Raw genomic sequence first — 25,597 nt, forward strand, 5'->3', positions numbered from 1 at the left:
AATATTAATTATTGAAATTTTTAAAAATAGATTTTATTTGATTTTTAAAGTATTATTGTCACGGCATGCACTACTTCAGGACCATCTCAGGAAGGCGAAGAGCAAGGCAGGAGACAAGATTCAAAGCAACCCTTGTTGCGGCGATCGACACGTGAAAAGCGGCCCAACAGCTTGTACCAACCGAGTGTGTGGACCCAGTAGAATTGGGCTAGGCCACAGTGAGGGAGAGAGGTCCATAGCTCATCGCTATAAGAGACCGGCAGGGAAGAGAACGAATCGAACATTGTAGAAACAAATATTCGGAAATCAATTCAAATCTCTCCCTGTTCTATTGCTGCCTCTACCTGTTCTTAGCTGTTCTTCCCCAAACTCTCAATTCTCTCCCTAAATCCTCAATTTCTTCCCTTGTTGTGGCACAAATTCTTCGGAGACGTAACAATTTGGTATCAGAGCAATCATCCTGGAGAAGCCACGCTATACATCTAGGTTGCAATTGCAAGTGGAGGCGATGGAAAAGCAGAATCTGGACTTCGGCAAAATCCTCGGCGGCATCTAGGAATCCCTCGCATCGCTCAACACCAAGCAGGCGGAGACACAAGCAGCCGTGGTGAAGTTGGATGCGGGAGTGAGTGGATGGAGACCTCAAGTGGAATCGGCAATTCAGGGGTTGCGCGAGCAAGTCAGCGAACTTCGTCAGCAACTCGACCTCGTCGGCAAATCTCAGCAATCTACACCGACTACGTCTTCCCCTCGAGTCCCGTCGACGGGCGAGGAAAGGAAGGCGCCGCTGCTGCCGACTCCATCGGAGGCGAAGGCGCCGCGGCTTCTGACGCCGCCGACTTCCACCCAACTCGCCGCAGCCGAAGGAGGAAGCAAATGGGCTGCAGGCCACCACGTTCAGATGAATTTTCAGGGAAGGACACCGGTGGTCAGTTCGACTCAGGGTCCAGCCCCGGGCAAGGGTACGATTGATTTCACCCCGAATTTTACTTCTAAATTTGATGGGGGAGGTTGGGAGTCTGGGGAATTTGATTCTGAGCATGGTGATAGACAGTACAATCATCGGGTGCCTAAGTTAGACTTCCCAAAATTTGATGGTTCAGACTCTCAGGAGTGGAGGATGAAGTGTGAGCACTATTTTGATGTTAACAATACTTTCCCGGGGTTATGGGTAAGGATAGCAACCATTTACTTCCTAGGACGAGCAACATCTTGGTTGAGATCTTCTAGAGCTCATTTGAGATTTCCAATGTGGGAAGATTTTTGTGTTGCTGTTTCTACAAAATTTGATAGGGATCAACATGAGAATTTGATTAGGCAAATGGATAGCATAAAACAGAATGGTACAGTTTGGGAGTTTTATGAACGCTTTGATGAATTGATGAATCAACTGTTAGTTTATGACCCAACTCTTAGCTCAAAGTACTTGACTCATAGATTTACTGAAGGGTTAAGGAGGGAGATTAGAAATGCAGTTTTGTTACAACGTCCCAAGGACCTCGAGTCTGCCCTTGCTGTTGCCTTGTTGCAGGAAGAAGTGATGGAAAACTCTCCACCTACCACTGTCAGAGAGTTTAAGAAATCAGATGGAAGCTCTTCTCTGAAGATTAATGGAAAAGGGGCTTGGCCATTACCATTACCACCAGGAAAAGGAGGGGGAGTGCCTGTCAGTAATCGTGCAGATGAGAGACGCAGTTCAGATACTATTCGCAGTCCGACAAGCCTAACTGAAAAAGTGTCTGCTCTGAAATCTTATCGGCGAGCTCAAGGGTTGTGTTATGTCTGTGCTGAGAAGTGGTCTCCAACTCATAAGTGTGTTTCATCAGTGCAATTGAATGTGGTACAAGAGTTACTCTGTCTGTTCTTAGAAGAAGACAGTCAGGTTGAATCAGAGAATGCTGGATAGAATGGTTCTTTGACTGGGGAACTTATGGCCATTTCCTTACAAGCAGTACAAGGGACTGAACTAGATGGAACCATGCGAATGTTGGGGCAATTACAGGGCAAGGAGTTATTGGTTTTAGTGGATTCCGGCAGTTCTGTCAGCTTCATTAGTTCACAGATAGCTGAAGGATTGACAGGAATACAGCCTCTCTCTAGAAGGTTGTCAGTCCGAGTGGCGAATGGAGAGACATTGTGTTGTGGAGCAATTATTCCAAACTGTGAATGGCAAGTGCAGGGTCATAAATTTCAGACAACTCTAACGGTTTTACCTTTAACCAGCTCTGACATGATCTTGGGAATGGATTGGCTAATGAAACACAGTCCAATGTCAGTGGATTGGTCTCTAAAAACTATCACTTTAAGCTTGCAGGGAACTACCGTCACACTGCAAGGGGTGCATTTAGAATTGGCTCATTGCAAAATTCTTTCGGCAAATGAAATGCAACAGTTCCAACAACGCAAGGCTATGGCACATATGGTTCAACTTTGTTCAATCACGGATGATGTTGAGCCTGAGACCATTCCAGTTCCTGTACAAGAACTAATGCAAGAGTTTACTACAGTTTTTGCTGAACCAAAAGGGTTACCTCCCACAAGACCCTTTGATCACTTTATACCATTGCTACCTGGGGCACAACCGATCAATGTGAGACCATATCGTTACACACCGGCACAAAAGGATGAAATAGAAGCTCAGGTCACTGAAATGTTGCAAAATGGCATCATACAACACAACACTAGTCCCTTTGCCTCTCCAGTCTTACTAGTGAAGAAGAAAGACGGATCTTGGCATTTTTGTGTGGATTACAGACACCTAAACGCCATCACAGTGAAGAACAAATACCCTTTGCCAATAATTGATGAGTTGTTGGATGAACTGTCAGGTGCACAATGGTTTACAAAGTTAGATTTACGCGCTGGATATCATCAAATCAGAATGAAAGTAGAGGATGAGCATAAGACTGCCTTCCGTACTCACCATGGGCACTTCGAGTTTAGAGTGCTACCGTTCGGACTGACCAGTGCACCAGCAACATTTCAGGGAATAATGAATAGCATCCTGTCAACATTACTTCGACGTTGTGTGTTGGTTTTTGTCGATGACATACTGATCTACAGCAGAACTCTAGAAGATCATATCCATCATCTTCGGGCAGTTTTTCAGATTCTGAACAAACATGGTTTGAAGGTTAAACAGAGTAAATGCTCATTTGCCCAACAAAAGTTATCGTACTTGGGGCATAGCATTAGTCCAAATGGAATGGCCACAGAAACTGACAAAATTGCAGCAGTTAGAGATTGGCCTACACCGCAATCGGTCAAGGAGTTGCGCAGTTTTCTGGGCTTGGTAGGGTACTACCGCAAATTTGTCAAGAATTTCGGCATCATCAGTAAGCCTCTTACTAATCTTTTGCGTAAAGGTCAGTTGTTTGCTTGGACCTCAATGACTGATGAAGCTTTCCTCACCCTTAAGCACGCACTTGTGTCGGCACCGGTCCTTGCACTGCCAGATTTCTCTATTCCTTTTGTGGTTGAAACTGATGCATCGGATAAGGGAATAGGTGCGGTTTTAATGCAAAGAAATCATCCTGTGGCTTTCCTTAGCAAGGCGTTGGGTCCTCGACATTTGGGATTGTCCACTTATGAGAAGGAAAGTTTGGCAATTATGCTAGCAATCGATCATTGGAGACCGTACTTGCAACATGCCGAGTTTTCAATTCGTACTGACCACCGCAGCTTGGCTTTCTTAGATGAACAGCGTCTCACTACACCTTGGCAACACAAAACACTCACCAAACTGCTTGGTCTTCAGTACAAAATTCTCTATAAGAAAGGTTCTGAAAATAGTGCAGCTGATGCCTTGTCTCGGTATCCTGATAAACTGTGGTGCTGTCAGCTCTCTCAGTTTGTATCCCAGAATGGACTCAAGAAGTGATTGAAGGCTATGCCTAGGACCCTGACTCTCTTAGTAAGGTTCAAACCTTATGTATCAATAATTCTGCAATCCCAGATTTCACTTTGAAAAATGGTCTTCTCTATTTTAAGGATAAAATGTGGATAGGAAATAATCCTATTGTCCAGCAAAAGATTTTAGCAAACTTGCATACAGCTGCCATTGGGGGACATTCTGGCATTACTGTGACTTATCAAAGGATTAAACAGTTATTTGCTTGGATTGGTCTGCGATCTGATGTAGTGAAGTTCATTCAACATTGTACCATATGTCAACAGGCCAAAGGAGAGCATGTGAAGTATCCTGGGATGTTGCAGCCATTACCGGTTCCAGAGCAATCTTGGCAAATTGTCTCTTTAGATTTCATTGAAGGTTTGCCTCGGTCTTCTACCTTTAATTGCATCTTGGTAGTGGTGGATAAATTCTCGAAGTATGCACACTTTGTGGCTTTGGCACACCCATTTACAGCTTTGGAGGTTGCTGAGGCATATATGCAACACATTCATCGATTACATGGATTGCATGAGGCTATCATCTTTGATCGGGACCGTATCTTCACTAGTAACCTGTGGACTACTTTGTTCAGACTTGCAGGCACTCAGTTGAGAATGAGTTCCTCTTACCATCCACAATCCGATAGGCAAACTGAAAGGGTGAATCAGTGTCTCGAAACCTTTTTGAGATGCTTTGTGCATGCTAGTCCTTCACAATGGAGCCATTGGTTAGCCCTCGCGGAATATTGGTATAATACATCTTTCCACTCTTCGCTGGGTACTACTCCATTTGAAGTTCTTTATGGTCATAAACCTCGTTATTTTGGGTTGACGGCCTCTGCTGCCTGTTCTGCACCGGAATTATCAGATTGGCTTCATGAGAGAGACAAGATGCAGACTCTTATTCGTGAGCATTTACTAAGAGCACAAATGCGCATGAAGCATCAGGCGGATACCAAGCGTTCCGAGCGTTCGTTTGCTGTTGGTGACTGGGTATATATGAAACTCCAACCTTTTGTGCAGCAGTCTGTGGTCACTCGCACCAATAGGAAGTTGTCATTTCGTTTCTACGGACCATTCCAGGTGCTTGCTAAGGTGGGATCAGTGGCCTACCGTCTTGATCTATCCCCTTCCTGTCTTATTCATCCGATGATTCATGTCTCACAACTCAAGAAGGCAATAGCTCCATCAGATCAAGTTCATTCCAAATTGCCAATCCTGGATGATGCAGATGCTGTTACTCCTGTTCCTCAGCAGGTGATAGATCGTCGATCTGTGCGTAAAGGTGCTAAGATGGTGGAGCAGGTTCTAATCCGATGGTCAGGTCCAGACTCTGCTGTGGTGACATGGGAAAATCTACAAGAACTGCAACAACGTTTTCCTCAGACAAAAGCTTGGGAACAAGCTTCGTTTCAAGGAAGGGGGAATGTCATGGCATGCACTACTTCAGGACCATCTCAGGAAGGCGAAGAGCAAGGCGGGAGACAAGATTCAAAGCAACCCTTGTTGCGGCGATCGACACGTGAAAAGCGGCCCAACAGCTTGTACCAACCGAGTGTGTGGACCCAGTAGAATTGGGCTGGGCCACGGTGAGGGAGAGAGGTCCATAGCTCATCGCTATAAGAGACCGGCAGGGAAGAGAACGAATTGAACATTATAGAAACAAATATTCGGAAATCAATTCAAATCTCTCCCTATTCTATTGCTGCCTCTACCTGTTCTTAGCTGTTCTTCCCCAAACTCTCAATTCTCTCCCTAAATCCTCAATTTCTTCCCTTGTTGTGGCACAAATTCTTCGGAGACGTAACAATTATCTATATAGAAAATTTTCATGCAAAACGTATAATTTGGAGTAGCTTTTTAAAATATGTTTTAATAGAAATATAGAAGTAGCTAGGGCCCTGTTTAGTTCCAAAGTTTTTTTCTAAACTTTCAACTTTCCATCACATCAAACCTTTTATACACACACAACTTTTCAGTCACATAGTTTTAATTTCAACTAAACTTTCAAACTTCAGTGTGAACTAAACACGGCCTAAGTTCAATTACCTCTTATTAGAACGCAACCTTAGAATAGCAAAAGGTGTATGTTTTGGATCATAATATCATATAATTAATAAATTCGCATCAGCAACCGATCAGGGGATGTAGCTCAAATGGTAGAGCGCTCGCTTTGCATGCGAGAGGCACGGGGTTCGATCCCCCGCATCTCCATTTTTTATTATTATTTTTACTTCCCTATTCCAAGCACTATCTTCCCAACTGTTCTGAATGTTCAAGACCGTTTATCTCAACTTTCTGAATATTTTCCTTATTCTAGTAACTTGTAAAACGAGATGGAGAGCAATGAGATTATTATCAGTCCCACCATGATTATACATATAGTCGGATCAATTAACTGCGCACATTCTCTGAACTTTCAGAATATTTTGTTTACCCTGTTCTAAGACGAGAGGAGAACAATGAGATTATCTGAGTCTCACCACACCATCTGCATCTTTTGCATACATACGGGTGTGTTTAGTTCACGTCAAAATTACAAGTGATGTGATAGAAAAGTTGAAAATTTATGTGTATAGGAAAGTTTTGGCTGTGTTTAGTTCCTGAAATTGAGGAGAAGTTTGGGAAAAGTTAGTAGTTTGGAAAAAAAAGTTAAGAGTTTATGTGAGTAGGAAAGTTTTAGATGTGATGTGATGGAAAGTTGGGAGTTTGGGGAAAGTTTGGTGTGAACTAAACAGAGCCTTTAATGTGATGGAAAAGTTAAAAGTTTAAAGAAAAAGTTTGAAACTAAACAAGGCTGTAGTAGATCAATTAACTGAACACGCTACTAGTCTCAAGTGCAAATCAGACGTATGTACACATGACGTCTCAAGTGAACAGCGGCACGCAATTCAACAGCATAGGAAAGTTGAGATCATACATGGTTGCAGCGTATGAACCGAAGGAGATAGGCCGCCGGATCAGGCGGTCATGGCACGGCACAAGAGCCACCCAACTCGGTAGGCTGCTATGCAGAGCTAATTCGTGAGATAAGTTATTTAGGACTAATTAATTTATAATTAGCATATTTTTTACTATAGTATTATATAGGCTAATCATAGATTAATTATGCTCTATAGATTTATCTTACAAATTAGTCCAGAGTTATAAAATGGGTTTTATCATTAGTCTATATTTAATACTCTAAGTTAGTGTCCAAACATCCGATGTGACACGGACTAAATTTTAGTCCTTCTAAATTAGTGTCCAAACATTCGATATGATATGGAACACCACTAAATAATGAGGTAGTCATATTGTACAATAGTAATCTGAATGTGACACAACATGGCCATACATACATCATAGACCAAGAATGAACTCTTTATACTACATACTAGTCTGATCACGCGCTTGTTTGGTCAGAAACACAAGAGTTGCGTTGAATTGACTGAACCAACGCCAACGCCAACGGCCGGCCAACATATTTGACTCCCCTCCAAACATACACACAGTATTATTCCTCACCGCCCTACTTTTTCAGTTAGCTTCAGCCTCAGCTTCTGCAGACAGTGCAGAGTACGCCATTGTTCATCCACTCCCATTTTGCAAGTCAGTGCTAACCAAAAAATCCAAAATAAAACACCCATCGTTTCATTCGCAAGTACTGCTGCTGTAATCCGCATGCAAGAATCAATGTTTAACAGGCTACTGATTGAGTTGATTAGCAGCTCGAACCCTTATCCCTTCACTGGAGAATGGAAAAAGGAATGAATTTCCATGCATTCATTCATATAGAACCAGCAGGTAGATTAACGAGATGTTGGCAGAAGAGAAAGAAGTAACAGGACACGATTAAGAGTCTCCTCAAGTTAGACATGCTACAGTTTTATTCATTACTAATGCAGACCAATATATGTTCAGTGTTCATCATAAGCACAAAGCGACAAACACTCTGACAGCGAGTGTGTTCGTTGCTTGCTCAGGCAGCTAGAATATCAGTAAAGTGTTGGTGCTTCTTCTTCGATTTACAATTGTTATTATTGCAATTACAGGGAGAACAACTAGTGGTACTAACCTGACTGTACTGCTATCCTGTATGAAATTATACATTTGTATAGGCTACTGAACACGAACAATCAAGCCATGCATCACCATCTTACACTTGATTACACTAACTTGTCCCGATCGATCGATATTGAACAGCAAAACTAAACTAAATTTTTTTCCCTTTGCGCCGGCGAGCTATGTAGCTTAGGCCATGGCAGCCGTGGCGGGCGGTTCAGATGAGGGCGCCGTGGGCGGCGTCGAGGGAGGCGGCCATGGGCATGGGGAAGCCGCACCATGGCGCGTACAGCTGGGCCTCGTCGACGGCGGGGCGCACGGGCACGGGCTGCGCCGGCGCCACGGGCTGCCTTGGCGGCGGCGGCGCGGGGGCGCCCGTGAGCCTCTGCACGAGGTCCCTGAACTCCCTGGGCTCGACGCGGTACACCTTGGGCGGCGCGGGGCCTGGCGCCGCCGACGGAGAGGCTCGCCACGGCTTGGCCGGCGGCTTCTGCACCGCCCTGAGCGCCGCCTCGTGCGCCGGCCGCCTCGCGTCGGCAGCGTGCATATCCATTGAATTGAAGAAGAAGAAGAAGCTAAGATAAGCAGAGTGAGAGAGAGGAGGAAGAAGAAGAGAGGGCAGAGCAGAGGAGCGATGGGAGGAGGAGGAGATATATAGAGTGGTGGGTTGGGCGTGGGCGTGTGGAGGGGGTTGGATTCTAGAAGAAGAAGATGAAGAGGAGAGGTGGCGGGAGAGGAAGCGGAGTGGCGGGAGTGGCGGCGAGCGGGGGGCAACACGTGGAGGCGGGCGGTCAATGGTGGCAGGCAGGCAATGGCGATGGCATTCGCTAATCGCGCGTGTTGCACTTGCATTGCTGCTGCATTCCTAACCATGCACGGCTCTCTCTCTCTCTATCAAATGAAATCTAGTATCCATCTCCATCTCATTGGCATTGGATGCACCGCGGCGATGGCGTAGCATAGCAGAAGCAAAATAAGTGATGTGAATGATGAGGCAGTTGAGTTGGGGCGGCCACCTCGCTCTTACCGATCAACAAGGGCAAGGGCAAGGCCTTGTTGATGGCTACCTCCCCCCTCACGCTCTGCCTGCCTTATATCATCCTCTTATGTAGGAGTATAACATTTCTTTTTCATTATCTACTTACAAACTATCTGATGTAGAGGCCGGTTTAATTCTTTATTTAAATATCTAAATATTTTTAAAAATAAGCGTAGTACAATTCGTTACTTCTAGCAACCTAAAAGATATGAAAAGAGAGCAGCCAAAAAGTGTTCCAACATATATACTGTAGCTCTCAACTCTATCCTAATATATAAAATGGGCGCACCTAAGCGTCGATTCATTCAGAAAAAAATATTGTAGTTACATAGTAACGTTCAAAAATCACACGATAACACACTATTTTCGCGAAGTGAAGGTGGCGGGACCAAATCCCCTCACCTATGCGTGTGGCCATAATTTTTTTTTCTTACTAGTTTGCATGATTTGTGAAGCAAATCTAACATTCGAAATTATATGAAAGTTATATTATAGTTACATACCAGTTACAAATGCAATTACGGTATAATTATATTGTATTTATATTTGATATTTACTTGGACAAAATTTATTAACAAATATTGTTGTCAAAACGACAAGAGCTTCACGTCGAAGGACGTGATTCCCTCGGTGGAGTGATTTGAACAATAAATAACGTATTAATTTATGAAATTTTTTAGGGATCCTCCTTACACGACCCTAGGGGATAGGATATTTATTGTCTTAGTACATGTCTATACCCACTAAGGTTCAATATGTACAGGGAAATTTACATTGATACCCTTATGATAAGGACATTAGAGAGACATGTAGTGTCCATCCCAACTATATGCCCCTTGATAGGCCCCTGGCCTGGCCCATAATAGGCGAATGGCACCATGGGCCGTGCTGCTTGGCGGGCTCCCTGGTGAAGCCGGTCTTCCATGGGGTGAACCTTTCGTGCTCCGCCTTGAGGCTTCGCCCAGAGGATAAACTTGGTGGCGAACCCCCTTGACTTCGTTTTTTGGCTTCGCCTGATGCAGTGGCTTATTGATTTAATGGTTTTAGCAGGTTCAGCCGAAGGCTCTCGTGGCATGCCTTAACAAATATATAAGCAAAATTATCCACTGGATGGATTCTAAGTCCAATCTAGATAGCCGCCAGGTCACTGAATAGTCAGGTACGTGCAGTAGAAACTCTATTTTTCCTTAGTCATGTATAAAAGGGCCTCCTTTTACTTTGTGACTAAAGAACATATATATTCATGTGAAACCGGTGACAAAGAAGTATATTTTTAATTTCTTTTTCTTTCCCACTGTTCCTACTGTTCTACATTTCCCTCGTGCTAGCATACGTACAATCATGAAATAGAAGCACGCATATTAGTTTCATTCATGCATGCATTCAAATATCTCATACGCAACCTACTATTTCTGCAGCTAGCGAGCAAGGTTTTCTCGCAGCCTAACCACCGTACCACAAGACTATTCTCTCTACTGTTAGCTTGTCTGAATGTCTGAAGAAGAATAACTAACAATCAGGTTCAGGTTGAGTACTTGAGCACGCACGAGCGGCCGGCCCAGTCAACGATGGCACACGCACAGCTATGGACATTCCATTTCTCTCTGTACGTCTCGTTATCATTCTGAAACGAAGGAATTTCATATGAGATTTGCAGGGCCTTCAATTTGATAATTAATTGACCGGTTGACTATATTTCAGTTGATTGGCGAATTAACCACAGACGTACGGTTAATAGTAATATTCTCTCCATACTCACAAAGGAAGGAAGTCGTTTAGAACATTGCCACGGTCTCCAAAATACAATTTAACTTCTTTTTTCTATAAAAATATTCATTGAAAAGTGATATATGTATACTTTTATGAAAGTATTTTTCAAGACAAATCTATTCAAATAATTTTTATATTTTCAATCTCAACAACTTGAGAGTTATTCATGATTTATATTCCCAAGGTTTGACTTAAACATTGTCCTAAACGACTTCCTTTACGAGTATGGAGAGAGTATAAGTTAGTACTCCCTCCGTTTCGAAATGTTTGACGCCGTTGACTTTTTAGCACATGTTTGACCGTTCGTCTTATTAAAAAAAATAAGTAATTATTAATTCTTTTCCTATCATTTGATTCATTGTTAAATATATTTTTATGTAGGCATATAATTTTATATATTTTACAAAAGTTTTTGAATAAGACGAACGGTCAAACATGTGCTAAAAGGTAACGGTGTCAAATATTTCGAAACGGAGGGAGTATAACTCAACACGTTCAGTTCAATCCGGCACGTACGCGGATATTCGGTCAAATTTGATCAATTTTTCTTCTGTAATTTCTTGTCTGCAGGCTAGAATGGTGAGATGATCCAAGTCCGTCGTCCTGCTCTGAATATGTCAAAACTTGCGCTTGGCCTGGACTTTCCAGAATTCCAGTCGTCTCTCGTCTCTTCCCCAAAAAAAAATCTCTCTTTTTAGCTTACTTTCCTTTGGGTGCATTTTGTTTATCACCTGATTGTTCTTCACAGTCCAAGAAAAATTCTATTTTTTTCCAGTTTAGTTTCCTTTGGCTGCATTTTTTTATCACCAGATTATCTTCACAGTCCTAAAAGAATATCTCACAAAAATCTCATTTTTGGGCTTACTTTCCTTTGACTGCATTTTTTTTGGTTTATCAGAAGATTACTCTTCCCAGTCCAAATTTTCTCTCTTTTTTTTTCAGCTTCATTTCATTTAGCTGCACTTTTGCTTATCAGCATGTTATTCTTCAGTCCAAAATATTCTCCCTTTTTCACCTCGATTTCCTTACACATACGACTAGTAATTATTCCTAATGCACTGTACAGTTTAATCTTTTGATACCTTTCTCTAATCACTCCCATAAGATGTATGTACAGTTCCTGGATGTCTCCTGGAAGGAGGAGATCAGGAGATGAATCCCAATCAGTCTCTATCTCCCTTCAGGGACAGAGTAATCTACTACTAGTATAGTCTACGGTTAGTGGGGCCCACCTCAAACAACGACATGCAAGAACAGGAGGAGCCCACAAACTGATAACTGAAATCATGGTCTTCTTCTCAATATCACCCCCACCTCCCCTTCAATTATATACAAGTCACCCTTTATTCTTTTTTTTTCCCTCTTCTTAGGCTATGTTTAGTTCAGCGCAAAGTTTGGATTTTGGTTGAAATTAAAGATGATGTGACTGAAAAGTTATATGTGTATTACAGGTTGATGTGATGGAAAAGGACTGAAGTTTGGATCCAAACTTTGGATCTAAACACAGCCTTATACTAGTGTATCCTTTTGGATGGCAAAGTAAAAGCAGAGGTTGACAAGCACATAGCCATGTACATCAAGTCACATGTGGGTGTGCACTTTGCACTTCTTTTCTATTTGGCAGGTCATAAGAGCTTTGTCAAATTCGAGAGCTCTTTGGTGAATATATAGCTGCAACTCTTGTAGAAAATTAAGAAATAGTTAGTTCAAGTACTATCCGTGCTACTAATAAAGTATGTTTTCTTCGCACTATCTACGATGAAACGAACTCTAAAAACAGTAGAAAGTTACATAACATATACGTGCATATGGTGCACAAACAAATCATCTACCAAAGCAACAAAGTCAAGGCCAAATGGATAGCCAAAAAATACTGCAAGTGAAACACATCGTAGTTCACTCGAAATTGACGCTTCAGAAACCAACTGGACAGCCAAAATATTGCAAGTGAAACACATCTTAGTTCACTCGAAATTGACGTTTTCAGAAAACAAAGTAAGAAAGGGAAATTTTTTAGTCCTAGAAAAAGCATCATCGAAAAGGAATCCGGTGGAATTTGCGAATGTCTTGAGGGGGAGCACTGAAAAAGTTGTCCCCAAGTAGGCGTAGGCAACAACAATTCAACCATGGCCGTGCTGAAAAGCCAAATCTTCCCTCTCTAATCTCCTTCTTTCCTCTGCTTTCCTCTAAATGTCCAGATGGTACCACCACCCAAGTACTCCGATTTTTTCAGCTCGGCGATTGAGGAAGATCTTCTCATCATCACCACCACCGTGCTACCCTAGCCTAACCTAGCGGCCTTCAACCTCTGCTCGATCGATCTGCTGCTGCTTCTCCAAGGCGAGCTTCGTGATCAAAGATCCTTATTCTCTCATCAGCTCTGCTCTGCTTGGTTTTGGTTTTGGTTCATTCAGTTTGATTCATTTGATGGATAGATTGGCAAGGAGTATGAGTATCTTCTTGTTTCCCTTTTTGCGGCGATTTGCTGCTCTTGTTCGCTTTCAGTTCGTCTCTCATCTTTATGCGTTTCTTGGCTCCCGGTGAAGGAATCACGATTCAAGAATCTCGGACTCCGTGATTTTCACCAGAGAAATTCTTTTTTTTTTAACCCACTCATCACCGTGTAATTTTTTTAATTTCTTCTCTGCTTCGATTTCACCGAAGGGCAGAAACCGCTCTTCCTTGGACGTAACCGCTTCTCGGATCCACACATACATTAATTTTTTTTGCATTTTTGTTTAGGATAGGATTGGAGCCAATAATATTGTTTACTAGTAGGATTTTTCATTTTTCAATAAGATGTCTTGTTCTTGGATGTTGCCATGGACAGCATGCAAGGAGGGGCAGCGATGGTGGTGACAGTGAACGGCGGCAATGGCAAGGACAGCTTCGGCAACATGGCGAGGCCGCCGTCGAGGAGCCTCCTCCCCCTCAAGCTCCTCAAGCCGTTCCTCATCTTCGCCGTGCTCGCCACCGGCTTCCTCGCCGCCGCCGCAGCCGCCCTCCTCCTCCTCGGCGGCGGCGCTGGCGCCTCCTACGTCCCCAACGTCCTCTCGGCGACGGCGTGGCAGCAGCAGCCGCGGTGCGCGCAGCAGCAGGAGGACGGCGGGCGGGCGGCGCTGGAGCGGTGGACGCGGCCACCGGCGGCGAGCGCCTGGCACAACATGAGCGACGAGGAGCTGCTCTGGGCGGCGTCGATGGAGCCGCGGGTGCGGCGGTATCCGTACCGGCGGGTGCCCAAGGTGGCGTTCATGTTCCTCACGCGTGGGCCGCTGCCATTGGCGCCGCTCTGGGAGAGGTTCTTCAATGGCAGCGGCGGCCGGGAGCTCTTCTCCATCTATGTCCACTCCACGCCCGGATACAACCCCGACTTCCCGCCAACCTCCGTCTTCTACCGCCGCCAGGTGCCCAGCCAGGTACTACAAACTCAAATCTCATATCAAATTTGATTAGTTTCCGTTTCAAATGCGAGATGATTTTTTTCATTTCTCAATTAAATTAAAAGATTGGGGGGAATTTGGAGAGCGTTGAGTCGGGTTCGTGTCCAGATGAATGTTCAGCTTCCGTGGTATCTTGGCAAGTGCAGTGCGCCACGAATGCAAGGGTGAAAATGACATGGTGTAAAAGTCTCCCTCCTTAATCCCAAAAAAAATAAGAATATTCAATCACACTTGTAAAGGCTACATACAATTAGCTAGAAACAAATTTCATCTCGTTTTCTCATCCATCGTCAGCATCTCTGAAACAATAATTCCAGAAGCAAACCTGAAGAGTGTATGTATAAAAAGGATTGGAAAAATTGGAATTGCAGGTGGCACAATGGGGTCAGACGAACATGTTCGACGCGGAGCGGCGGCTGCTGGCGAACGCGCTGCTGGACGGCGGCAACGAGCGCTTCGTGCTCGTCTCCGAGTCGTGCGTGCCGCTGCATGGCTTCCCGGCGGTGTACGGCTACCTCACCGCCTCCCGCCACAGCTTTGTCGGCGCCTTCGACGACCCCGGTCCACACGGCCGCGGCCGCTACAGGCCGGGACTGGCGCCGGAGGTGTCGCCGGAGCAGTGGCGCAAGGGCGCGCAGTGGTTCGAGGTGGACCGGTCGCTGGCCGTGTTCGTCGTCGGCGACGAGCGGTACTACCCGAGGTTCCGGGAGCTGTGCCGGCCGCCGTGCTACGTGGACGAGCACTACCTGCCGACGGTGCTGTCCATCGAGGCGGCGGGGCGGATCGCGAACCGGAGCGTGACGTGGGTGGACTGGTCGCGCGGCGGCGCGCACCCGGCGACGTTCGGCGGCGCGGACGTCGGCGAGGCGTGGGTGAGGAAGGCGGCGGCGGGGCAGAGGTGCCTGTACAACGGCCAGCCGTCGGAGGTGTGCTTCCTCTTCGCGAGGAAGTTGGCGCCAAGCGCGCTGCAGCCGCTGCTCGCGCTCCCGCCAACGCTGCTCGGCTACTAGAATTTTTTCTACTACTACTCTCATCAGTTACGTATAGATGTACGTACTGTACGTCTCACACTCAAATGTCTACATTATATATACGATGTATACTCACATCACAGAAATTTTTTGAGCGGTAATATATAAAATTCTTTATACTCCATCCACTGTTGCGGTTAATCGGTTATGGATGAAAATGGTATGGACTTTCCCAACCGTATCGACTATCGTTTCCGTCTTGTACCAGCCGTTTTATTTCGATCATGTGTTTGAAAAGTTACTACCTACTGCTTTGAATCTTCACTATAATAGGAACATATGATGTTAATATATACCGCCTCCAATTCAAAATGTACGATGCCATTAACTTTTAACATAAAGTTTGACCATTTATCTTATTCAAAACAGTTACATAAATATTATTTAGGGCTTGTTCGGTTCATAGAGTTTTCAAATGAAAGGAATAGTAAAAGCAAAGAATCAGGATGTCACATGCACTCCATTCGTTCACAGTGCACCACAAATTTTTGCCATTTCTTATGTGCTATGTAGACGAAGAACTTGACAAGCTTCATATCACACAGTGCAAGTACTTAGTAGTGGGTCCCACATGTACATCTTTTCACTTTTCATCTCCCAATCTCTTTCTCCTCCCCAACCGAGGTTACAAGCTCCACAAGACCACAACGCAGCGCCCAGCCGTTCTCCCTGCGCTGCTCCCTCGCCCGTCACGGAGAACGCGTGCCCTCTTGTGGCTCCGTCTCCGCGAACTCGCCCAGGCAACGCACTTTGGTGACGTGGTGTCAATTTTTCCGTTGGCACTGATCGGGCTGAACGACACGTAGGCCCATTGTAAATGCCCTAAGGCTACAATCCTTATGAATTTGATAGGATCCATTCCTATGAAATGAATTCCTATGAAATGAATGATGCATATAGGAAAAGAATCATAAGGTTTGAATTCCTACAATAATCCTATGAAAATCCTCTAAGCCAAATGAGTCCTTATTTTTTTCTTACTTGTTTTATGATCAAATAAAATATAATCTTAAATTATACTTTTACATATTTATACTAAATTTTTGAAAAAAAAAAGATCAAACTTTGTGCGAAAAGTAAACGGCGTCATACATTTTGAAAAGAGCTACTATATAAAGTAAACATTGTCGTGACTTGCTTTCCCTTGTGACACATTGTTTTCAAGGCTCTATTCCGGTAATTTTATCTCCGGTGATTTCAATTTTTTTAACGTTATCATTAATCATTTTTGGCTCTTTCGCTTCGATTCCTTTTTTAAGAAAAGAAAAATAATACGGAAATGGTTTAAACATTTTTCTGACAGTTTTTGGCCATTTTCATCTATAGACGGATCTAGGGGTGGTCCCAGTGATCCAGTGACAAAAAGAAAATGCTAACCCAATACATATATATACATATGTGAAAAGAAATTTTAAAAAAAGAAAAAAAAGCTCCTTTATTAATATATTATAACGCACATTTGATTAATTTATACTTATAGCTTGGTTATATTTAGAGTATTTAAAAATTTTATATGAATTGAACCACCCATATAAAATTAACTAGATAGGCCAACTGTTTTCATCCCTAGCTTCAATGCTTGAATGCCCTTTTCTTCTTTTTTTTTTTGAAGGAAATGAATGCCCTTTTCTAGTCAAAGCTGCAAGGCTGCAATGTGAAGATTCTATGGTTGTTCACATGCTGAGCATGAGCAGAGAGGCCCAAACCACCCAACCAAAGAAAAAGGCAGCCGCCACCACAGATACAATTGGAGTGGTCGCACTTGACATCGCCGGCGTGTGAGCTACGGCCGGCCGGAGCCCTCCACCCTTGACGTCGTCACCGGCACAGCCACGGCACAACGACTGCTACTAGGAGCAATATATGACAGGTTGACAGACTGGTTGTTGGTCTCAACAGAAACACCCACCACTAGCAAAATCCTTACTGTATTATTGTTGACAAAGCAACCACTCAATTTGCTACTGTTCTGTTGTTGATCCATCAACATGTCTAAGTAAGTACTCCAATTGTACTGTTGCTTGCAGAAATTATCATACAACTCTCCACTTCCCTACCAACTTTTACTGTGAACTAGTAGACCCACAAACTGAAACTGACAGGAGGAGATCAAAGCATCGGAGTACAACCAACCAATAATTCAAACATAAAGTACTCCACTCCGTAAGTACTAGCGATTAAGACAGCTCCTCAGCTGGTTGCTGCAGCTCAATTCATGGTGTTTAATCAATGAAGGCATGAAGCAACAGTTGGGAGTGATGGGAGTCCCAGTTCTCTCACAATGCTCAGATACTACCAAGCAGATGAACAGGTTGCAGGACATGGACTTGCTTGCAGCCTCCTAGCCTGCATTTGATGATGGCTCCCAATTTGTGCACTGCAGAAGTGCAGAGTGCAGGCTACAGATTGACTGCCTGATCTGCTCCCCTCTGTTGAGCCACACATGTAACATGCTGCCCTGCTGCTTGTAGCCGAGCTGATCAGCTAGCTCATACATATGTATGTATGCCCACCTGTTGCCACGATCTCTCTTGTGCAAATGCCACGCGAGCAGTGAAGCGCAGGGGATGGAACAAGGATTCATTGTCTCATTGATTAGCAGGACTGCAGTGCCACTAGTTCTAACTTCTAGTAGCATATGCATGTCATGTGAGTATGTGACTATATGTGAGTAGTTGATGGCTTGATTCTGGTGAAAAGCTTGGCAGGATCCTTTCTTGGTCACTGCAGCTTATAATTTGCTTAGACTGAAACCGAGGCAAAGGCACAGATTCCTCACTTTAGTCTGTTTATGTTTATTTTCCTTTCTGTTTATCCCTGAGAGAGTTGTCATGTACAAGTATCCTCGTATCTTCAATATTCACGGCTTCTTTGGTTTAGCATCCTACTAAAACGTTGATGGTGCTAAAACCTGGACAAGTTTCACCCTTGCCAACTTGTTTTATATGATAAAGTTGTGTTTGCTTTTATGCCAATGAAAAGCCAAAACTGTTGACTAAAATCTAGAAAGTGGCAAATTAGACATTTGCAATGCCAATGAGTTGGCTTCAAACTAAAACCACCATATCCACTATTTAAGCTACCAAAATATCAGTAGGGCAAGTTTTGGCTTCAATTCAAAACGACCCTCAGTTTTCACTGAAGAATTTTTCAGAAGATGAGGACTACTGCTGTGGTGTAAACTAGCTGCAAGACCATTGATTGTGATCTCACTATGCTAGGGATGTGATTGAAGAAGAGAGACAATTAGCAAGAAATTCAGAGCTAATTGTAAACTACTAGCAAGAAAAGAAAAGGGATGAGGTTGAAGAAGAGAGACTTCGTTTTTTTTGTTCTGTCTGCACCTGTAACTGAGCAAGACAAGGCAGGTGATGGCACTGAACAATATATTAGTACTAGAAATTCAGGACTTGTTCAATAGATGCATGCATACCAATGTAGTATAGATTATATGACCACATGTTGGGTAAGTCAATTCAAGTTTGTTCATCAGTTGATGTCAAAAAAAATCACTGGATTAATATATTTTAATAAGCTTGCCTATGTGCAGGACCAAACTGAAAAGGTCCTAGCAGTTTTGCCCATAATAAAGGCCAGATATTTTTCTTAACAAGCAGAAACCGTGTATAGGTTGAGAAATCTCGTCGGATCATCACCCAGAATCACCAGGATTTGCAAAATTTCTTCTTCTTTTACTGACACATGAACAACACAATAACAACATAGCACTAAGAAGTAGAAGTAAGCAGGGATTGGATCATCGAATTGCTCCTACACCAATCCCATCTTTGTTTGTTGATTTTTTTTTTTGTGTCATGTTAATCTCTTCGATCCCCGTTTGGACGCCACACCTATTTACAATCTAAGTAGTAGAGTAGTGAGGAACATGTTACAAGGATGCATGGTGGGTGGTGGTTCACCTCATAGGTCCTTGTCGTGGCGCGCGCTGGCGGCGGTGGCGCCGCCGTCGTCGTCGCAGACGCCGCGCTTGCCGTAGCAATGCAAGAAGACCCAGAGGAGCGCGGCGTTGAGGAGGGTGTTGAAGATCCAGGCGCCGATGCCGCTGCACCCGCCGCCGGCGACGCCGCCGAAGTGCATCCACACGACGCCGACGTGGCAGAGGAGGTTGCACCCGAGGAGCGCGCACTGGCAGGCGAGCGCGACGGGGGCGCCACGGGCGGCGGGGAGGCCGGCGCCGACCCAGAAGCGGAACCCGAAGGCGACGGCGTGGGCGAGCGTGGAGGCGAGGATGGCGAGCACCTGGAACGACTGCGAGAACTCGAGCCAGAGGAAGGCCATGGCGACGGATGCCGCGTGCGCGAACACCCTCGCCGCGGCGCCGCGGCGGCGTTGCAGCACGGCGAAGAGCCCCCGCGCGGCGTGGAGGTAGCGGGAGAGGTAGTATGCGTAGGACCAGAAGAAGACGCGGCCGGAGGAGCGCGTCCCCGGCGGGAAGCAGAGGAGCCAGCGGAACGGGGTGGTGCGGCTCCGTCCGCGCCACGACCACCGCGTGTCGCGTATCTCGGCGAGCGCGGAGAGCAGCGTGCCGGCGAAGATGGCGGCGGAGACGGCGGCCATCAGGAGCGCGTGGGCCGCGGGCAAGGGCCCCAGCGGGAGCGGCCTCCGGCGGCGCAAAAGGGCGGCGAGGATGGCGTCGAGGGCGAGGCAGAGCGCGACGTAGGAGGCGAGGAAGCCGAGGAGGAAGGCCCAGGTGGAGAACCACAGCCCCGTGGGGCTCCACCTGAAGGACACGATTGCCGGGTGCTCGGCGAGCCAGTAGGCGGCGGTGGAGGTGGCGGTGGAGGTGGCGGCGGCCATGGTCGTCGGCGTCGGCGTCGGCGTGTGGTCGGGTGGATGGAAAGGGATTCGTCCGTGTGTGTATATATATAGCCTCGAGTTTATTTATTGGATTCGGATGAATTTGTCGGTCAGCTCAAGCTCTCGTTTCTGATTTTTGATTTTCTTTGACGAATTTATTGATTTATAATTAGAGTTCTAGATGGCCTTTTGCATAAAAAAAGGGTGAGTTTGACAGGAGACTCTCTCTAAATTTTCATCCTTTTCTTTAAAAAAACGTCAGGAGAAGGGACCGGAGCGGCTAAAATTAGGCTCGCTGTTTTGGGTTTCTAGAGGCACGATTCGCGTGCTCTTTTGCTCCTCCTTCCTTCCTTACGTGTTTGGTTGTTGCCAGGACCAAACACTCTTAGTTGTACATTTAGGATAGCTAAAATTAATGAATAATCTTAATTTCTTTTAGTACTCCTTTTAATCTGATAGCTAAAATTGAGTAATATAATCTGAATTCTTATGTTAACAAAGTTGTTTTAAATAGTATTCTAATAGAATTTTTAGAATTTTTTTTACACAAACATACCGTTTAGAAAAACTTGCAATGCGTGTAAACAAAAATCCAGAATACATAATAAGAAAAGAACAAGGTCTTCATGTAATTCGGATTGCTTACAACTCTGAAAGTACATATACTTCAAAGAGAAAAAGAAATTAATTTGGTACTTGCAATTGAGAAAAAGGGGCAGGATGATTCACTTACAAATTAAAATGAAAAGAAAGATAGAAGGGTTTTTTTGAAATGCTAGCGCGCGCTCCACCTCCGCCGCCGTCGGCGCCCCAGCCGGTGGCGCCCACGCTCCTCCGTCGCCCGCAGATCCCGACGCCCCTCTCGGCGGCCTCCTGGCCGTCGGCCGCCTCAGCACTGTCCTCCGGTTCGCCAAGACCGAGCGCCGGCATGTTCTGGGAAATCTCGCCGTCACCGCCTCCTCCACCAGCGTCCGGTGTCCGCCTGGCTCAGGACAGCACTATCCACGTCTCCGAGTCCACAGTGCCCCCACGCTCCTTCGTCGATGCGGTACGCAGGTCTCCGGGAGTCAGCTCCAGTCGGCTTGCTCCCCAACCACCGCCGCGTCCCACATTAAAGTCCGTCTTTACTGTGCCTTCGCCGCGACGCGATGCCTACCGCCGCGCCTACGACCTGGCTCCGAGAGAGAGGAGGGACATCCTCCCTCATAGGCGTACGACGCCACGCCCCGCATTCACGCCGGCCGAGCCAGGATGGACGGAGGTCAAACCTCGGAGCTGGTGGAGAGAGAAAGGGCATTCAATCCATGGCCAACGGCCTGATTCAAGGCGAGAAGACGGCGCTGGAAGGAGAGCCGCCCTCTCCTTGGAGGAGTTCAAGGCTAGAACCAGGGGACGTTGCTTCGTCTGTCTAGCCCGCGACCACCGGGCATCGGCGTGCCGCGACCCCCCGTGCTGTTTCACCTGTCTCCGCACCGGGCACCGAGCGCGTCACTGCAATTCATCCCATCCCACCTACCGCCCGCTGCGTCTGGACGCAAAAGCTTCTCATGCTTTCCCAAGAACACCAAGAGCAGACAGATCTCGCTCCCCGCGTCCCACACACCGCTCGCGACGCCTGCCCAGAGCTGCTTGCGCCTCGCCAAGAACAAGCAGATCCCATTTCCCATCCCCCCGCCGCCGACATGCTTTGAGTGACCGCCGCCAGAATCCTCCTCCACCATGCAAGAAATGCCAGGGAGCGCCTGACAAGCGCGCCCCTACGCCGCCCCTCCCCCTGCTCCACAGTCGCCGAGAAGCAGAGCTTCTGCCACCGCCGCCGCCACCCACTGGTGTTATGGCGCAATTGGGTGACCTGGAGACGCGCCCCCTCGAGGATGTCGTCTTCATCCCGACGTCGCACGCCATCGATGCAGAGCTACGCGAGTGGGAGAGCACGGCCACGGTCACTTGGGCGATGCGCCCCCCCTCCCCCCCCCCCCCCCGTCTGTCACTGCCAAAGACGTCGAGCGCGTCATTGCCGACGAGTTTGGCCTACGCGCAAGAGAGCTTGCTGTGTCACTCCACTATCCGGAGGCCTTCCTCCTCAAGTTCAAGCAGCGAGGAGGTGGTAAAGCAGGGCTTCGCCAAGGGCCGAGGTATTGAGGTCCACTTCATCCAATGGCGCAGCCGAACATGCACCCTAGAATTGGTGGAAACCGACCTCGTCCACCCTGTCGACGCCGGCGACACGAGGGTGATCTCGCTCTGGGCATGGACTCCAAACCCGAGCCGCATCCACAAGCGCGTGTGGGTGACAATCACGCGCCAAACCCGTGATCTGCTCCTCGAGTCGATCACGATCTCGGAGACGCCGCCGGAGCATTGGCAACAAGAGGTCAAGCACCCGGTTCTCTTCCATATTGAGGAGATCCACGACTACACCGCGGCGGCCGTCGACCTCCGCAACCCGAAGTCCTGCAGGCCGGCGATGCGCACCCTGCCGCCGTGGCACCTGGGGGTTCTTGACGGCGAGCGAGCCCCGCCGCGCCTCTTCGAGAACTTCCCCCACCACCCGCATCCGCCGCGGACCTTCACCTTCCGCCAAGGTCGCGCGGAGGGCGTGGAGGACAACATCGCCGCCTTCCAGAGGGAGGCTCGCGACCAAGGTAGCAGAACGGTGAGGGACGCCATTGGCCGAGACAGCGGAAGAAGGCAAGAGGAGGGGCACCGCGACAGGCGCCAGGATGACCACGATGACCGTCGCGGGTGCAACAGGAGGTATAACGGCGACCACCCAGATGACCTCCGACGTGGAGGACGGCGCGACGACGACAATGATGATCGCGACAACGGGGGACGTGATGTCGCGCGCGGAAGGGGCCGCATTCGTGGCCCAGACGTCAACTTCAGGCGGGAACGCACGCGCTCGCCGCGTGCCCGCGACCGCGGCGACACGGGAAGACGCGACGGGCAACGCCATCAAGCAAACTGCGGCGGCAAGGACGACGGGGCCAACAACCACGACAGGGGCAACCCACCCCCAGCGGTCCTCAACCCTGTCATGATGGCACCAGCGCGGGTCATCCAGCCGAGTTTGCCCCCACGCAACAAGGGGCCTCTCCTCCCGCTGCGACGCCCTCGCGTCGAAAAGGGGAATGAAGCGCGGTCCGCCGCGACGATTCCGGCGGCGCGGGTCTTCACCCGCATCAACGAGGCAATCACTGCCGCCTCGGTGGAGGGGGCATTGCGGCAAATACTCGTGGCGGCCGGCGTGGCGGTGGCGCTCGACAAACTAACCGCACCGCCCTCCGCAACTCCTTCACTGCTGGAAGATCAAGTGCAGCCCATGACTCCGACGGCATGGCTGACGGCAAATGACGCGCCCACAAAGAAGCATCTGCCAGCCCTGAGCGCAGAGTACAACATTGTGACGTCCCTGTTCGAGGCGATGTCGGTGAACGAGCCATTGTCGCCGGAACCGCTGCATCAGGCAACGCCGACGCCGCTCACTCCCACGGCGATGGATGGAGATGATGAAGTAATCTTCGAATCCGCCCAGCTAACGCCGACCCCACCATGTGCCCTGTTCAAAGAGCTCCCCCCTGCAATCCTCTCCACGCCTGCAATCCTCTCCACGCCGCAGGTGCTGATCGACCACGCCGGCGAGCTGCAGATGCCGAACTCGCTCACTGACCGCGCCGGCGACCTTCAGATGCCGACCGTGGCTACTGCTACGTTGGGAGAAGGGCGGAGGAGGAGCCCTAGGCTGGCGCAGCAGCCACTGGCTGGACTGCCGATGTCACTGCGGGCGCAGATCAACCTCTGCCAACGCATGGGACTGGCACCGCCAGAGGGGGCCCTCACTGAGAAGGCTATCGCCGACTTCAAGGCGATGTTTAACACGCCTCTGCCGCAAGACGCCATTGATGCCCTCGCGCAGCTGTTCGGCCTCGACAAGGAAGACATGAAGGCAGCAGACTCAGCCCTGGCAATGTACCTGGGTCCCTCCGACATCGGCTGCCAGGAGGAGATAGCCGCGGCGTGATAGAGCTCTGTCCCGCGCCCTGGCGACCGGAGTAGACCATCTCCATGTATCCATTTTACTTTCCTCGTTCGCATCAGCGTGAGACTTGGACGCGCGCCATTAGCATGATCATGAGCAGCGACGTTACCTTCCAAGGCTGCACTATCTATTCGCAGCAATTTCGCGAACCGACCTCTCCCCTCTTGGTGCCGCAATTCCGCACCCTAACGATGTCAGTGTTAGCACAAGGCCACCGCGACGACGACGATAGCGAAGCTCGCTGGCCGGCTTGCCCCACCGGCATCGAACGCGAGAGACAAGAGCGACGCAAACAAGACCAGCCGCCCGAACCCGAACACGCACTCCCTGGGCAGGAACGACCCTTCCTTGGCTCGGAACGTGACGGCGAACTCCAACGCCTCCCCGACCGCCGTGATCTCCAGCCGGCTCGGCCGCACAGCCACCGACTTGCCGTGGGGCTCGGCGACGATCGCCATGTACGCCGCCGACGCGGCGCCGACGTTCCTCACCCTCATCGTCATGGTGTGCACACCGCCAGACGGCGACATGAACCCAAGCCCTCCCAGGCCAGTTTTGGTCGACAACGCAACATCTAAAAGGCGACGCGATGGGCGCCGCGGCGGGCGCGGCGACCGGCGACGCACGACACCGGAACATCATCCACCGTCGAATTGTTGGCCCAACGACAAGTTGCTCTGGCCCATCTCCACGTGACCATCTTGCTTGGGCTGACCCAGTGCACCGGCAAGGCCCAACAACAAACTGCTTGCTGCCCCCATCTGGACCGCCACTTCTTGGGCCACCCAGCGACGCCAAGGCTGATAACCCAGGTGAAAACGCCACAAAACAACTCAATGGGCTGTATACAGCCAAAGCAGAGGCCTGTAAAGATGTCTCCCTACAATCTCAACCTAGTTTTATGCACTGTGCACAACTCCCCCCTTGAGAAAGATTGTCTCTCATGACATATCCGGTCATCGACATCCTCTCTTGGAACGTCTGCGGTTTGAATAGACCAGCCAGAAGAGTGACGGTAAAAGAGACCCTCCAAGATGCTAAACCCCACATCGTCTGTCTCCAAGAAACTAAAATGAGCAATATAGATGCTAGAATGGCAAGCTCCCTCGGTGGGGGACGCATGCGCTCCTTCCAGTTCAAGCCGGCAACAGGACCGCTAGGAACAAGAGGTGGCATCCTGATCCTTTGGAATGATGATTTTGTCGACCTCAAAGATTTCGTGCAACGAACCTTCTCACTCTCGGCCACAGTCTTCTTAAAAGCTTGCCAAACATCCTTCCTTCTCACGGTTGTCTACGGGCCAACCAGAGATAGTGCAAAGCAAGCCTTCCTGAGAGAACTACGCGACACCAAGCCAGCCGACAATTCAAAATGGCTAGTGCTAAGAGATTTTAATATAATCTACAAGGCTTTAGACAAAAACAACATCAACCTCAACCGCAGGCAGATGCGAATTTTCAAAGAAACCCTCAACGCTTGCGAACTCAAGGAGATCGCACTTCAGAATAGACGCTACACCTGG

At 47.9% G+C, this 25,597-nt stretch overlaps 3 protein-coding genes and 1 non-coding gene across 4 annotated transcripts; 2 read left to right on the top strand and 2 right to left on the bottom strand.

The window, feature by feature from the left end:
* The first annotated feature begins 6,032 nt into the window (after positions 1 to 6,032).
* Positions 6,033 to 6,105, top strand: TRNAA-UGC (transfer RNA alanine (anticodon UGC)). Its single transcript has one exon. It is a non-coding gene; the product is annotated as a tRNA-Ala (tRNA).
* A 1,637-nt stretch (positions 6,106 to 7,742) lies between these two features.
* On the bottom strand, positions 7,743 to 8,579 carry LOC127757829 (VQ motif-containing protein 9-like). Its single transcript, XM_052283414.1, has one exon. It carries the CDS (start codon positions 8,486 to 8,488, stop codon positions 8,153 to 8,155), a length of 336 nt encoding a protein of 111 aa, XP_052139374.1. The 5' UTR covers positions 8,489 to 8,579; the 3' UTR covers positions 7,743 to 8,152.
* A 4,238-nt stretch (positions 8,580 to 12,817) lies between these two features.
* Positions 12,818 to 15,339, top strand: LOC127758173 (glycosyltransferase BC10-like). The gene is made up of 3 exons (XM_052283792.1): positions 12,818 to 13,084; positions 13,575 to 14,160; positions 14,556 to 15,339. The coding sequence occupies exons 2-3, from the start codon at positions 13,576 to 13,578 to the stop codon at positions 15,192 to 15,194; spliced, it is 1,224 nt and encodes a 407-aa protein (XP_052139752.1). The 5' UTR covers positions 12,818 to 13,084; position 13,575; the 3' UTR covers positions 15,195 to 15,339.
* A 3,228-nt stretch (positions 15,340 to 18,567) lies between these two features.
* On the bottom strand, positions 18,568 to 20,166 carry LOC127758174 (elongation of fatty acids protein 3-like). The gene has a single exon (XM_052283793.1). The coding sequence runs from the start codon at positions 20,031 to 20,033 to the stop codon at positions 19,137 to 19,139; it is 897 nt and encodes a 298-aa protein (XP_052139753.1). The 5' UTR covers positions 20,034 to 20,166; the 3' UTR covers positions 18,568 to 19,136.
* Between the last annotated feature and the right edge of the window lie 5,431 nt (positions 20,167 to 25,597).

Source organism: Oryza glaberrima, chromosome 12, assembly GCF_000147395.1.
Source record: "Oryza glaberrima chromosome 12, OglaRS2, whole genome shotgun sequence".
NCBI classification, from domain to species: Eukaryota; Viridiplantae; Streptophyta; class Magnoliopsida; order Poales; family Poaceae; genus Oryza; species Oryza glaberrima.